This window comes from Xenopus laevis, chromosome 4S (assembly GCF_017654675.1).
Source record: "Xenopus laevis strain J_2021 chromosome 4S, Xenopus_laevis_v10.1, whole genome shotgun sequence".
In the NCBI taxonomy this organism is placed as follows: domain Eukaryota; kingdom Metazoa; phylum Chordata; class Amphibia; order Anura; family Pipidae; genus Xenopus; species Xenopus laevis.
The window spans coordinates 4,531,797-4,547,831 of NC_054378.1; the positions used below are offsets into that span (position 1 = coordinate 4,531,797).

Below are 16,035 nucleotides of genomic sequence, written 5' to 3' on the forward strand. Positions count from 1 at the left end.
AAATGTTCACAGCAAGAGTGTGTATATGGATACAATATCACATGTAGGGAAATTCTGAGCACCTGGTACATAACTTTACGTATCTAGTTTTCTAGCTAAATTGTTTTGTTTCAATGCTTTTCTCCTAAATGTGTCTGATACCTACATAACCACTGTACTCTAAGAAACTATACCATTTGGCACCAAGCAAAATATCTGCTTTTATTCTTATTGTTTTTTCAATCAGCTCAAACTGTAAAGATGTAAATCTCACAAAATAGCATTACACAATTATACATTTTAGATAATAATGCACCCTTTTCATCAGCTTTACAGTATGAACAACAACTTCTCTGTTCTTCTGCTATCATACTTCTCATTTTTGTATTCTTGTGTCTACAGCCCTATACAAACTGGCAGATTTGTAACTGCACCAAAGCAGTATGCAATTCAGCAGGTCAGCTACAGATTGTTCAAAAAGGCTGCACGCCTCCACCACCAATCACATGTGCCAATAAAATGGCTCCACTTGCCGTCCAGGATGATGACTTGTGTTGCTGGCATTGGGAGTGTCCATGTGAGTATTTCTATATGTCATCAAGTTAAATCCTTAAGGGGGGGCAATCATTTAACATTTAGATAGTAAAACAGAGTTAGCATTAGTATCACATATATCTGCCAGTTATTATTCCTTCTAACTATATAAAAAATTTCCAAAGGACTAAAAGACTTCTGACTCCTGAGAAAATTATCTGACTCCAAATATTTCTATGAAGAGGGTTAGCTATTACCAATACAGAAGAAATCTAAAAACAATAAAGGAGGAGTTAAAGGAAGAGTTAAAATAAAGAAGGAGGAGGAGGAGTCAGCATGTGAAATATCTTACAATGTGCACTTAATAGTGCACTTAAAGGATTTAATATATAGATAGTGATGTATTTATATTAATTTGGTTAGAAAAACAAATTAAACAAACAGGGAAATCAACACTTCAGGTAGCCAAACTCAAATAAATTGTTTTAATTAGGACATTGAAACATGTATAGTGAATTTATTCACCAGGTGCGAAACTGCCACGCCGTTTCACGAATATTTTGCCCTTTTGCTAATTTTTTTGGAGAAACGGGACAAATTTGCCCATCACTATTTTCTAAGTATTTTCCATTTCGAAATTCAACTCTTGATAAATCTACCCCTAATTGTATTTTTCTTTAAAATCTGTCAAAATTCTTTATAAACAGACAAAACTATCCAAAATGGCTGAAACATGACTTGACTTTATCACACCTATTGCTAAAAGATTATTACATATATTAGACCTGGAATGCAGTACCCTGTACACAGTCTTCAATTTAGAAAAGCTAAACCAGAATTTAAGTTTCTTGGAAATTTCACAGAATAAAATTACTAAAGAGGTAGAAACAGGGAGGCTGGTACAAAATCAATTAAAAATAATTGAAATGAAAGACTGATATACTGACAGTTGTGATGAAGACAAATAGGGTTCTATAAAGAAGGGAAATATTTGAGTATATGCAAAGAGATTGAGTAGCTGAAGTCCTCCATCCGATATATTTTGTTGCATTCCTTTATTAATATTGCCTATAAGAAGAAACAGTAAGAAAAGTGCTTTAAATTAGAATGCCAAACTTCTTGTTGCTGTGCATGCTAGAATATTAAGCATTTTTAAACACATAAATCTAATTTTAGACCATCTTCAGGTTGACAAATGAGAAATGACCTACATTAATATTGTTCTTTAGGTATGTGTGCTGGCTGGGGTGATCCTCATTATCTTACCTTTGATGGAACCTATTATACATATCAAGGAAACTGCACCTACGTTCTTGTTGAAGAAATTGTGAAAACTGTTGATAACTTTGGCATTTACCTTGACAATTATGACTGTGGAGATAGAACTGGTATTAGCTGCCCCCGCAATCTTACTATACGACATGAAACTCAGGAAGTCCTAATATCACCTAAAACATTTACTCCAATAAGCTTAGAGGTAAGCAATGGGCGTATTACTTTAAAGTAAACTGGTGGCAATGTTGCAGACAAATTGCATGTAGACAAATAAGTGGGGCCATTATTTAAACACATGGTCTAAGATTTGTAATAAACTGTATTTTTATCGAACTGTGGTGATGATAAGTATTCATAAAAAATAACAATTCTTCCACATTTAATTATTTGTTTTCTTAAAAAAAAAAAAAAATACATATATATGAGGGCTTTATCATGTTCCCATTTTCTTTAATTCTAGACTCGTGTAAATGGAAATCTTGTATTGCTTCCATACACAAAATATGGAGTGAAACTTTACAAATCTGGAGTAAACTTTGTGGTTGAAATACCAGAGCTGAAGACCAACATCACTTATAATGGCATGACCTTCACTATAAAGATGCCATTTGGAAAGTTTTTTAACAACACACAAGGACAATGTGGTGAGTTATAACATAAAATTAAAACATTAACTTGTAACTTGGTAAATGTTTCTAAATGTCAGGATCTTTAATTTGTTGTATAGCTCTTATTCCTGTTCACACTCAGTAAACCTACATGTTGATGTTTGCTGTTTTCCATTTGATGTAAAAACTGACAACTATGACTTTTTTGCATGGTTATACAAAAGTCAGCGTCAAAAACACCTGAGAACCTCTAAAACCAATAATCAAAGAAAGATCTACTAGTTGTTAAAGGGACATCTGCCATTGACTACTACATGATTTTGACAGGTTTTAAAATATTTTTGGATTCAAAATTGTCACAGTTTTGTCCCATAATAAATCCCGGAAAAGTCACATTTTTTCCCCACAACATTTTTGGATTTTTGACATCAAAAAGCCAGACCCGAAAAAAGTTGTGGTTTAAAAAATCAGCTCCTTATTGTATATGAATATGTTTTTCATGTATGGTAGAAAACTCAGTGATATCATCCATATGTACAGCATATGCTCTTATACAACTGAAAATTGTGCCACTATAAAAAAAATATTGTCAAAATAACATATTTAATACCAGTTGGGCGTTTCATATTATTAACATAAACACTTTCCAAAATACTGGGGAAATGTAACATAATTTCATCATTTTATCTTAGGTACTTGCAACAACAACCAAGCTGATGATTGTTTGATCTCTAATGGTACAGTCACAAGTAACTGTGTAGCTATGGCTGATTCTTATATTGTGAATGACCCAGTCAAACCTTCATGCAAGAGCAGCCGTACAATTCCCCCACCAGTTACAGCTTCATGCAAATCTTCTCTCTGTGATATCATCATGGGACCGTAAGAATTGGCTTCAAATTTAGTTAAAACATTTTTTTTAAGAAGTAATAAAAACAATGTTTTTATTTTATTTAGCTATTAAGTGATGGTGGAAAAATTGCTAACTTCATGAATATTTTTGCTACCTTATATACAGCAAGTAGCAAGTAGAATATCTCAGAAGACAACCATTGACTAAATACTGATAGAACCTGTAAAATATGTGTGAGTTACAGCTAATGATGACAAGTTGGGAACAAATCAAGTTTTTGTGGATTGTTTGGTTATAGTATTAATTTCTAGTCTACTAGCTATGATCAATTTAGAAAGAGAATCACCATTTGGAGATGTTAATAGCCTTTCTGGCATCCAAGGTTTTTATTGGGAGAAAAGCTAGATTTGTATAAATCAAATATGAATCGAATACAATTTTCCAGTTGGAACCATTAGATCGAATATTAGACATTCAAATTTTTTCTTAAACAACCTCCCAGTCGAATTAAAAAAAAATTCACATAATTTCAAAATTCGACCTTTGATAAATGGGCTTCTCGGGAGCAGATTTATCAAAGGTTGAGGTGAACTTTCGAATGAAAAAAATTCAAACTTCAAGCTATTTTTTGTGTACATCAACGAGGGAATAGTCCTAATTCCATTTAAAATTTGATAAAAATTATAAAATTAGAATATCGAAATTTATCATGTACTGTCTCTTTAAAAATTCAACGTTGACTATCCGCCACCTAAAACCTGACAAATTGCTGTTTTAGCCTATGGGGGACCTCCTGGTACCTATTTGGAGTTAATTGGTGGACTTTAAAAAATCTAAGTTTTTTTGGGAAAAACTTTGAATCGCATTTGATCGAATGCGCTATTCCTTCGATAAGTACGAAGCCTAATATGGACATATAGGGGAAAAAACCAAGCTTTTCTGTTAATCCAATTTATTCTTGAATCATGGCTGTTTCCTACTCAAGCATGAGCGAGAAGTGGTAAAAAAAGGTAAAAATAAAAGGATCATAGAGAAAAGGTGAGAGTACTAGAAAGCCAGAATAAGAGTTTCTATTTTCTATGGTGTTTTTTTTTAATGCAAGTTCTTCAAATTTTCAACCCACAGAAAATTATAAATTGAGTAAAGCTATAAGAATTTTTCACGTTTTTTCCCAAAATTTTTATATTGAGATTTTTTATTAAATAAGTGAAAGTCTCTATCTGTGAACTAAATCTTTTACGGTATTTGTTTAAAGGGTTTTCCAAAAATGCCATGCATTCCAGCCACCAGAACCTTTCTACCAAGCCTGCCTTTATGACAGCTGCAATGTGGCCAACTCAAACATTGAATGTACAAGTTTACAGCATTATGCGTCAATCTGCGGTGATCGTGGTGTCTGTATTCAGTGGAGGAGCCAGGCACCGGCTTGTCGTAAGTTTCGTATTGCAACTTTCATGCAGTAAATTATTTTCATCACTAAATATGATGGAAGTAGATACATACTCAATAAAATAATTACTACTTTTGTATATAAAAGTAACAATTCATATTTTTTGTTCTAGCAATTACTTGTCCTTCTAACAAAGTATATAACGCCTGTGGCCCGGCTATCCCTACAACCTGCCAAACGACGTAAGTAGCCATTCTTGTGCAACCAACTATGAAGCAAAATTAGTAAAACCTTCAATAACTAGATTGAAAAATACTGAAATATGAGTAATAAAGTTAATGTCCTACATTATAATTCATATACGATCAATATTTTTGAGGGGAGAAATCAGTAAATAAGAATAAGGGGGCCATTTACTAATGTTTAGAAAACATTTGTGAAACTCCAAGGGGGTTATTTATCAAAATCTGACATTTCTTGCGCAAGAAAAGTTGCTGAAGACTACGATTTTTTGGAAAATTGTGTTTTTCCCCTTAAAAGTCCTTCCAGAAACGATTGGACTTTAATAATAAATAACTGCCCAAGTGTTTTCTGACATTTACATGTCTACGGTTATTCATTCAAATTACCTTTTCATTATTATAAGAAATGATCCTAATATTCTTATAAGTGGCAAGTTTTTTTTAAAGCAAAATAGATAATACATGCTTGATGACTTTTATCAATGTTGCTTTGGATTTAAATGGTTTCCATCACTCTACTTTAAAGCCAGTAAAGAGTTTACAGTAAAATGAAAGTCTTTATAAGAAACAAGGAAAGTATCAGTTGTTATGTTTTATGCTGTGTATTAAAATGTTCTATAATGGTTATACCTGGGCCAAGACCAGTGATGGGCGAATTTGTCCTGTTTCTCTTCGTCAAAAAATCAGTGAATTTCCCGCGAAATGGCAAAAAATTTGCAAAACGCAAATTCTTGCGTCAATTTTGACGCCCACGTTAAAGAATAGTGTTGACGCACGTCCGTTTTGACACAATGGACTATTCCGATGCCCATCCAAATTTCTTTTTTACCGGTGAATTTCACTTGCCTTCCATCTTTTATTTTTTACTGTTTTCTCAAAATGTAAGTTTTAAGTTTAATGTTCCTGTCTCTGGTGTCTGGCAGCTCAGTGATCCAGGAGCAGAATCTGAACTGTTACAATTACTAGACCACCAGGGACTCTAACAGTGAAAAACTTTGAAGTTCAGTATTAGAAAAACAGTGACAAATAGAAAATATAAAGTAATTGGAGAAAGTCTTTATTTCTGGTGAACTATCTGAAATAGTTCAGATTATTATTATTGCCTTAAATTTAAGGTAAAATATTATATTTCATTCAGGGAATTCTTGTGAAGTATATTAAAAAAAAAAGTCACAAAACAATGGTAACATTTAAATTGGAGTACACCAATTAAAAATCTTTGTGTGATCATTTATCAGACCAACAGATGCCACAGCACTGAAAAATGACAGACGTGTGGTGGAAGGATGTTTCTGTCCCAGCAGCACTATGCCATTTAGTGCAGCAATTGATGTCTGTGTAAGCAATTGTGGTAAGTATATTATGTACTGATGTTTACCCTGGCAGACTAGCCTATATAGGACTCTACAATACACATATTCTCTGCACAACAGGATTGTTATCTATCCTTGGAGGTACTTTTTAAAAACAATCAGGGCAGTTCCCATTGACCTCTATAGCACCTCAACAAATACAAGTCAAATTTTGGCATTAGGTTTTCTGCCATCCAGAGACCTGGGGTTTTCCGGATAACAGATTTTGGATCTTCACAACTTTAGTCTACTAGAAAATCATGTAAACATTAAGGGGCCATTTCATTAACTTCGAGTGAAGGAATAGAAGAAAAAATACTTCGAATTTCGAAGTGTTTTTTTGGCTCCTTCGACCATCGAATGGGCTACTTCGACCTTCGACTTCGACTTCGAATTGAAGGATTCGAACTAAAAATCGTTCGACTATTCGACCATTCGATAGTTGAAGTACTGTCTCTTTAAGAAAAAACTTCGACCCCCTAGTTCGCCACCTAAAAGCTACCGAACCCAATGTTAGCCCATGGGGAAGGTCCCCATAGGCTTGGCTAAGTTTTTTCTAAGTCCTTCGATCGTTGGATTGAAATCCTTCGAATCGTTCGAATCTAAGGATTTAATCGTTTGATCGAACGATTATGCCTTCGATCATACGGTTAATTAACCCTCGATAACCCTCGATATTCGACCCTTGATGAATTTGCCCCCAAATAAACCCAATAGGCTGGTTTTGCCTCCAAGAAGGATTAAATATGTCTTAGTTTAGACCAACTAGAAGATACTATTTTATTATTACAGAGAAAATGAAAAACATTTTTCAAATTTGGATTATTTATTTATAATGGAGTCTATGGGAGACGGCCTTTCTGTAATTTGGAGCTATCTGGATAACGGGTTTCTGGATAACGGATCCCATACCTATACTGACTTTTCTGCAGTAGCTCTATACTCACATAGCACCCATGGAGGTAAAATGCAGGGCTTAGTATAGGTTATGTACTGTGACTTTATACTTGGTAAAAAAAGAATGAAACATTATACTATATTTTGATTATAAATTAAATAAATGTTGTTGATGCAGCTGGATATTCCTTCATGCCTTTTGAACTTTAGTCTAATGCTAATTGTTTTCTGTTTTTAACAGGGTGTGTGGGGCCAGACAACATCCCCCGCCAGGTATTTGATCCATTTTTCTACTGACAATTTTGTGTTTGAGCAAAAATGTAATCATTGTATCATTGTATCATCCTCTACTCTTTAAGTGCCAGCCTCACATTATTTTTATATAATCTGCTCCTATTAATCATCCTGTGGTCAGCTATTAAATGCCACTATTCTCACCTCACTTCTTGCAGTATGGAGAAAACTTTGAGTTTAACTGTGAGACATGCGTCTGTTTGGAGGGTGGTCGTGGAATAACCTGCCAAAAAATAGGGTGTTCTAATGTAAGAAATGAAGTGTGCACTCTGGAAGGCTTCTACTCAGTAACTCAACCAAGCGCTACAAACAAATGTTGCAATGAAACTATATGCAGTAAGTTACCTAATAAACTTATTATCTTGTTGCAGGTAAAATATACAACCCTTTTTGACATGCTCTCATTTATTTGAACTTACATAGAGACACAGAACTTCCAAAAAGAAATAGAAATGTATTTTTTTTTCTTATACATAACTGGTTCCACATACTGAAAGGAAATCATGATGCTAGTAAGAAACCATGGATGATGGATGCTGGAGCTTAAAATGAATCTGCTTACAAAGCAACCTGCTATGGAAAACAAAAAGACTTCAATTTCCAGAATCCATCACTTCAAATTGGTACAATTTAAGGGAGGGTTGCAATAACTATTAGCATAAGATGAGGAGAGAACTGGTCCCTGAAAGCAGAGACAGACTATCATGGAATCCTATCTGTGGAATTAGATATGCCTGAAAAAATACTTCTTTGGAAGTTCAAATAGTGTTTATGAATATTTTCTGTATACAACCACCTGAAGAATCTCATGTCATGAGCAATTAAAGCAAAAAAAAAAAAAAAATTCATCATTTCAGCCACAGATCATATAAGCTGGCCATAGACATTGGGATTTTGAACATGCTACAGTCCAATTCCTTCTGATGAGGCACCTTATTGATGGGACCATGGTGTATCTGTAAATAGGCACTACGATGCAGCTGGAATGACTATGGCCCATGGCAATAAAAAAAAAACTGATGTTTGGCTTATCTCTGTTGCAGGATGTGACCCAAGTCGGTGTTCTAATGACTTCCCTGTATGTGGACCTGGATATGAAATTGTGGGCGGTGTTGATGCAGGGCATTGCTGTCCTACTTATGTTTGTCGTAAGTTTGTGCTAAAGTAAATTATTACTAATGAAAGAAGCTGAACTAGATTTGAACCCTGAACTACCATCAGTAAAGTAGGAGGAGTACAAAGAGAAAGGGTTGGGGTAAATGGAAGAGAAGTGCCCCAGGAGGAAAAGAGAAGACATATTGAAAAATTGGGGGAGATTAGTTGAAACTGGGTGGAAGAATAGGAGAAGAAATTGTTGGCACTTGAATAGCATTTATGGAGAATAACTGAATGAAAAAGAGGATGGTGAGTTATTAAGCTCCAAATTTTTCTAGTTGGACTAGGAACATTTTTTTTATGCGAAAAAAAATAGTTTTTTTCAGGATTTATTAAAGTTTGATAAAAAAAAGTACTCGAACACAGACCTGTCGAGAACATGTAAAAGTCAATGGCAGATGTCCAATTAACAATTGAAGATTTTCTGAGTTGTGCTGGGTTTCAGTAAAAATCGTAGCTTTCAGACGATTTTACAAAAAAACATAGGTTTAGAGAACAAAATAGGAAAAAAATCATAGGATTTGAATTTTTTAATGATTTTATAGTTACTTCTTTTGCACAAGAAGAATTTGTCAAAATCTATTGATAAATAGGGGGGACAAGTCCGTACAGATTTGGTCGGAGTAATTTTCAGAAAATAGACATTTTTTGGATTTTGATAAATAACGCCCAAGGAGTTAAAACATCTAATGCATTTTTGCATGTCTCTTCCAGAACAAAAACAAGTTTGCGTTAGTGGAAATGCTGAATACATGGTAAGCAAAGATTTTAACAGGTATAAAATTAGGAGATAGATTAAAATTGAGTGTAATGAAAATTGTGGCAAGAAAATCATGATCTCGTTTTTCTCTCTGAATACCTGTTTTGAAAAATATGTAATGCATGGAATATGGTTCATTAGCTCTAAAAACATTGGTGACCTTGTTTGGGTTATTTTTGACCAATTACGGACCTCCATGACTTCTTCGCAATGTTTGAGAACAAATGATTTGCAAAGCTTTTTTTGCAACAACGTATTTAACAAAACTCCAGAGCAGGTGTTAACACCAACCTTTGCTTCGTGATAATGATTAATGTAATATTTGCCAGTGAATTATTTTACATCGCAAAAATGGCTAAACATTCGTAAAAACACAATTTTAAATAACGCTTTTGATTATTTTTAATTACATTCTATTGCAGTCTATGTTTGAGACTTAGCAAACCTCCCCATCTAAAATGCGGACAGTGCATTTTTAGCATTCAAGACAATTTTTTTTTAATCTCGACAAAACACAATTGAATTTAACAAATTAGAGAATTTTTAATGAATTTATAAAACACAATAACAATGAAGTAAAAATAAATCTTTTATTAAGAACAAAGTAAATAACTTTATTTTTTTTGTGTTCCCATAGCCTGGGTCTCAGGTTTACACAGAGAACTGTGAGGAATGTGTCTGTTCTCAAAATGGAAATAACTTGACAATAAGCTGCAGCCCAGTTGCCTGCAATGTCAAGTGTGCAACTGTAAGTATTGTTCAGTGATCATCATCTGTTTCTCTCACAATAATACACAAGCTCAATTATCAAAGCAAGTACAAATTGTTAAGTGCACTATTCAGAAAGGTACTTGTTTCCATGCATTGCAGCTTGTGATAAATATCCATGACCCCTTTCAACTTACGCTGATGCATTACATGCATATGCATTGATGCATGGGAACATAGGTCAGCTTGGACTTACCAGTAATTTCAGAGTTCCCTTAGTGAGTTGCTTCAAAATCTTTAGCTGAGTTGCTCCAAGTAAATCGGACACTACTGCTGTTTTTGTTATTCAACCATAAATGTCAAAGAAAAAATGTGTGCCTCAACTAGTGCTTAATTTACAAAAAATATCTAATATATTGCAGCAAAATGCTCAAGTTGCAGGTGTGAAATTACAGAGTGTGACCATAGTTGCAACAGAATTCTGGGGAAAACACTGTATTTTGATTAAAAAAAAATGGTGCCGGTGGGAGAGAAAGGGTCCAGACCAGGGGTAGGCTGAAAGAAGAAGTGTGTGCCTCTTCTGCCTACTCCTAGTTCTGGTCCTGCAAGTTACTGTACTGAAACATAATGAGAATATCTGAAATTACACTCATACAAAAATTTACTTCAACAGGGTTTTGAGGTGAGGAAAAATTCCCCATCTGACTGCTGTGGTGTCTGTCAACAAACCAGCTGTGTTGTGAATTATGATGGCACCTACCGGCTAATGAATGTAAGTTCAGACATAGACATATTTTGCTGTCTAACCTATATTAATTAATGGTTTTAAGTATTGTTAGGTTTAATGTTTTTATTTGTTTTAAAGGAGAAGGAAAGCTGTGGAGGCAGTTTATTGCCAATAGATTAGCCAAAATAGTGCAAGCTAGAATGCTATATTTATTCTGTAGAATGCTTTACCATACCTGAGTAAACAGCTTTAGAAGCTCTCTCTGTTTGTTTAGGATAGCAGCTGCCATATTAGCTTGGTGTGACATCACTTCCTGCCTGAGTCTCTTCCTGCTCACTCACAGCTCTGGGCTCAGATTACAGCAGGGAGGGGGGGGAGAGGAGCAAACTGAGCATGCTCAAGCCCGTGCCCTGGAGGTTTAAGATGAAAGAAGGAAGTCTGATACAGAAGCCCATGAGTACACAATAGAATGAAAGAAATGTGGTGTTTATATTGACAGAGGAAGATTATTTTGAGGTTTACTGGTGCATTTATATAAACTATTCTGATATAGCTTACTTAGTTTTAACCTTTCCTTCCACTTTAATTGTCAAGCTAAAATAGGTAAAATGTAATATCAAAAAAACATAAGCTTGCACTCATCCATACTTGTTTTTTCTCTTAGCCCGGAGATGTACTGCCTTCTATGAGTGATAACTGCACAGTGTACAAATGCTCATTAATCAATGGTCAGTTCATCACCACTGTTTCTCAGATCTCCTGCCCCTCATTGTATGAAGAGGACTGTGAGGCTGTAAGTAATCCACATGACATGAATAATTTGCTATGGGCTATAATTCATATTCACTTCACACCATGGGGCAAATTTACTAAAGCAAAAATTCCTCAGAAATACCATCCACATTGCTAACTAACAGGTGTAGAGGACAATTCTCTATCGAAACAGTTAATCGCTAGTGCAGGCGAATGATCGTTACTCTTCCAAATTTTCCATTACTTTACCCCTTTTGCCATCTTAGACCTGGTGAAGCTACATCCTCCTCAATCTTATGTCAGTGACATCATATCCTGTATGCTGAAAAGTAAAAACAAAAATGCTGGCATTTTTTCACATTTTAAAATGGGATTGTCTTTTAAAGTTGTAACTGTTAAACATTTTTGTTTTAACATTTTTTATTAACCATTGGAGGGGGTATGCCACATTTGTTTTAGGGTGGGCTCATGTCTAGGACATTAGAGGATCTTTTGTATTTATTTTGCTTCCATGGACATGTGTAATAATAAGTGGCCACTTTGCACCAACATCTCTAATAAAGACTAGTGATGGGCCCATTTGGTTCGCCAAAAAATTAGCGAAATTCGCGAAATGGTGAAAAATTAGCAAAATACAATTTTTTTTTACGTCAGTGGGTGTGTGTAGGTTTGTGCGCTGGGTTTCATTTGGAGGAATTGAACTTTGGTCTTTTTTCAATCCAACTAAACTATGCAACTAGGTAACTATGTAACACCTGTTTTTCTTTACCTCTATACTAGGGAAGCATGCAGTTATTGCCCAATGGATGCTGTAAAACATGTAAGTCCTTTATACATTTCTTCTGCATGAATTAGTGTGTTTATATGCATTTCCATTCATATGACATGCATTATTCGCTTTCTTTATAAATACTCTGCTGCAAAACTATTATTGAATATTAATTTATGTATTTATTTTGATAAACTGTTGACCTCACTGTTATGAAAAACAAAAAACTATTATTATGAAAAAGGTCTTTCATGATAATTAGCTTAAAAAAATATTGAAATGCTAAATAAATCAGTACCCCATCAGGACCCCTTGACTTCAGGGCCCAGAATGGCTGTCTGTACCATTAAACCCTAAGATAGTGGCTTAAATGAAGTACACCTGTGATGATTAAATGCTGAAGGAAGTGTGGCTAATATACTTCTGTGGAAGTGCTGTGGAGCTGTGAACCTATTACTCTTTACAAGTACATTAGGGGAAAGTATAGTCATATAGTGGGGATATTATTTCAAATTAAACTGGTGTCATTGGCCAACACGTTAGCCCAATTAATTGCATTTTCTGTACTCATCCTGATATTGGTTGGCTGTTGACCATGTACACAGACAGATGGGGCAATTAGGCAGCTTCATTTTCTCTCTCAGGCAATAAGCATTAGTGTATGTATAGGCTACTGCACAAAATGCTTCTTCAGAAGGTCCTAAAAATCTGTCATTTTCAGACCACCCAGTCCAACACTTGAATCAGTTGATAATGGTTCAATCAATCAATCAATCAATCATTATAGTCTAAAAGAGAATACAAAAATTATTTATGAACTGCAAGATTAAGAATTTTGGTACTACAAAATTTCATTTTAAGTTAAATCATGTTAAATATAAAACAGTGGTCCTTCTGTATGTGGCTAAAATGTAACTATCACTACAGGCATCCCAAGGAACAGCTCCTGCAAGGTACAATTATTTGATGATTATTTGACCTCCAAAGGCTGCACTTCTCTTCAGAGGATCCGAATGTCTCGTTGTGAAGGAACCTGTGGAACCTTTTCCATGTAAGATGAAAATAAAGGTTACTTCTTATGTAGAATATAACAAAATTTCCTTAGGATTGGCTGGAAAGTGCAAAAAACAAGAGGATGTTCAAAAAGGCATAGATCTTTTGATTTCAAGGACCTGTGCTTTTCAGTGAATACAGTCTGCATACGGCAGCCCTGTATTCATGAAGGGCAGATGGAATGTGTGGCATGTAAGCATTCCCTCTTCCACCCCTAACTTGCTTATCAACAAACAAATTAGGGATTTGGCGCAAATGGAACATTATATTTACCACCTCTCTGATGACATTTCACTCATGGCTCATGCCAGATTAGGGACAGCTATGGCCTGGATACAAGTGATCACTGAATGAGGCATAAAGATCCCAATGTCTCTCTTTCCTTAATGCTCTTGCACTTGCATCCAGTCTATTAATAAATTACAACCCCCCTCCCCATTATCTAAACATTTTTAAGACCATTTGTTGCTAGACACTAAATTCTAGATTTTACTATACTTTCTTTTCAGTGAGTTTCACTTCTAGTTATTCTATTAGTTAATATAATTTATATTTATATTGTATTCCTTACCAGTTATAATACGATCATATGTTTTGTAAGCCATATTTTTCTAATTGTATTAAATACAACAAATTGTAAATTTTTCATTACATATAATTTGTGTGTCTGATCTGAGACTATAGTAAGAGTAGGTGTTAGCATAATAATGAATAAGTCCCTACAGATGTTAAAAAACATCTGACGTAGAAGTTTATTATACAGTCTATAGAAATTAAGGTTCCAGGACCAATCATCACAGTCAATAAATATGAACTACTATATACTTTTTCAGAGATATTTATTTCATTATATTCTAGGCATCCCCTAGTTCTAATATCAATAAATGCAGTTTAGCAGAATTATCTGGATATTGAGACTTGACAAAGAAAATGTCTATAATTGTCATGTTAAAAAGCCATTTTTTAGCTTATCTGTAGGTAATAGTCACATACTGTAGATGCAGCCTTGCCTATGCATCCATTGTTACAACTGCATCCTGAGTTTTATTCTTCTTAAGAAAACCAATAATAGTGAGTCCCTGCAAAAAAGTAAATCAAAAAGTAATAAAAAGTACAAAAATGTTTATTAGGACATAATGTATAGAGGCCATTTTATTCTTCTTAGCAAGAAACCTGAAAAGGCTTGTCTTTACAGCGATATGGTATTATATGGTAATATACTGTATATTATATCACAATTCTGCTGGAAGATATGAGGGTATATTGCACCTTTAAGTATGGAAGATGTTCAGGCAAATGTGCAGATATATGCACTCAGATTACAAAATGCAGTCATCCCTTCATACTGCATGAATTTGATTTTGTAGATACAGCAGATGTAGTTTATGTAGGGTTTGCAAACTTTCCGTGAGCTGTTTTCCAATCAAAATTAAGAATTTAGAACTTACATACAGTAAGTAAGAGAAGTGTAAGGTCCCTGCAATCATTGATATTAACTCCAATATATTTTCTCTGTCTAGGTACTCTGTTGATGCACAAACTATGTCCCATAAGTGTTCTTGTTGCCAAGAGGTTAGCACAACCAAAAATAAAATCAAGCTGCAGTGCACCGATGGAAGTTTAATTGATCACGAGTACATCGATGTGAACGAGTGTCAGTGTACTGGAACTAAATGTGCAGATGGAACTGTATAGTCTCGTGTTTAAATCATTTCAATACAAAAGAAAAAAAAATTCAATAGAAAAAGTAGTATTGTATAACAATCATTTTTGGTAATTTGTATGACCTATATCTTTGAATCTTCAAAATAAAGCACTTTCAGATAAAATGCTAACTTGAGTCTCAAGGATGAATGTTTACCTTTCTTATTATAAAATGAAATATATTATGAAATGTTTGTAGTTTGGTGAGCCATAGATGAATTCATATAACTAGCCTGGACATAGACATAGGTTGCACTGATGTGTTTGTTTTTGAATTTGGGAAATATTAACTAAGGATGCTTAAGATAAGTAGGAAGGGGAAAGTAGGGAGTATAGTCAATAGATAGGTATAGGCAGAATTAGGGATAACTGTTTTAATAATAGAAAAATGGTTCAGACCCTGTTGTGCTGTGTTAACATGCGCCCTTTTGCCCTATTTAACTTTTATGGGTGCCCCATCATACTTATATAAAATATAGAGATGTTTCTAAGCAAAGGGGCTGTTTTTACCATCAAAGAGTAAAAGTACATTATACTTAGTTACTTAGTTAGTGTTTTTACTACAAATCCTATAGCAAATGATCATGGTTAAGGCATGCTGAGAATTGCCTTCAAGCAACATAAGGGCTGTAAACTCTGCTGTACTGCTCAACCACAGTTTGCTCTGGATGTAAAGGTGTTTCTGGACTACAAATCTGAGAAAACTTTAACATCTAAAGGCATGCTGGGAACTCAGAATCTAAGTCCTCACAACTGAATGACTGGACTTTTGGGTGGTGAGCCCTGTCAACTGGGACATAACTACAGAGCGCCGCCCCCCCACACACAAAAAGTTTGAAGGGGCCCAGCGCACGCAGAAACTTTGTCAAGCCCCCACCTCCTCCCTTCCTGCTTGCACCTACACACACATGTGCTTGCCTACCACCAACATATGCAGCAGACGCACATATTTTTGGTAGTGTAGCTATAGATGTAGCGGACC

At 34.7% G+C, this 16,035-nt stretch overlaps 1 protein-coding gene across 1 annotated transcript in view; it reads left to right on the forward strand.

Moving 5' to 3' along the window:
* The window catches only part of XB5761341.S (provisional ortholog of mucin 2, oligomeric mucus/gel-forming S homeolog), a 55,597-nt gene extending 40,413 nt beyond the window's left edge, over positions 1–15,184 (forward strand). Inside the window, exons 33-49 of the mRNA XM_041591447.1 lie at positions 382–556; positions 1,743–1,990; positions 2,249–2,432; positions 3,089–3,278; positions 4,505–4,680; positions 4,812–4,881; positions 6,120–6,232; positions 7,372–7,403; positions 7,583–7,760; positions 8,468–8,572; positions 9,294–9,334; positions 9,977–10,087; positions 10,721–10,819; positions 11,439–11,567; positions 12,308–12,347; positions 13,224–13,347; positions 14,870–15,184. Coding sequence (XP_041447381.1) covers positions 382–556; positions 1,743–1,990; positions 2,249–2,432; positions 3,089–3,278; positions 4,505–4,680; positions 4,812–4,881; positions 6,120–6,232; positions 7,372–7,403; positions 7,583–7,760; positions 8,468–8,572; positions 9,294–9,334; positions 9,977–10,087; positions 10,721–10,819; positions 11,439–11,567; positions 12,308–12,347; positions 13,224–13,347; positions 14,870–15,044 — 2,190 coding nt within the window. The 3' untranslated portion in view covers positions 15,045–15,184. The remainder of the gene's footprint in view (positions 1–381; positions 557–1,742; positions 1,991–2,248; positions 2,433–3,088; positions 3,279–4,504; positions 4,681–4,811; positions 4,882–6,119; positions 6,233–7,371; positions 7,404–7,582; positions 7,761–8,467; positions 8,573–9,293; positions 9,335–9,976; positions 10,088–10,720; positions 10,820–11,438; positions 11,568–12,307; positions 12,348–13,223; positions 13,348–14,869) is intronic.
* The last annotated feature ends 851 nt before the right edge of the window (positions 15,185–16,035 follow it).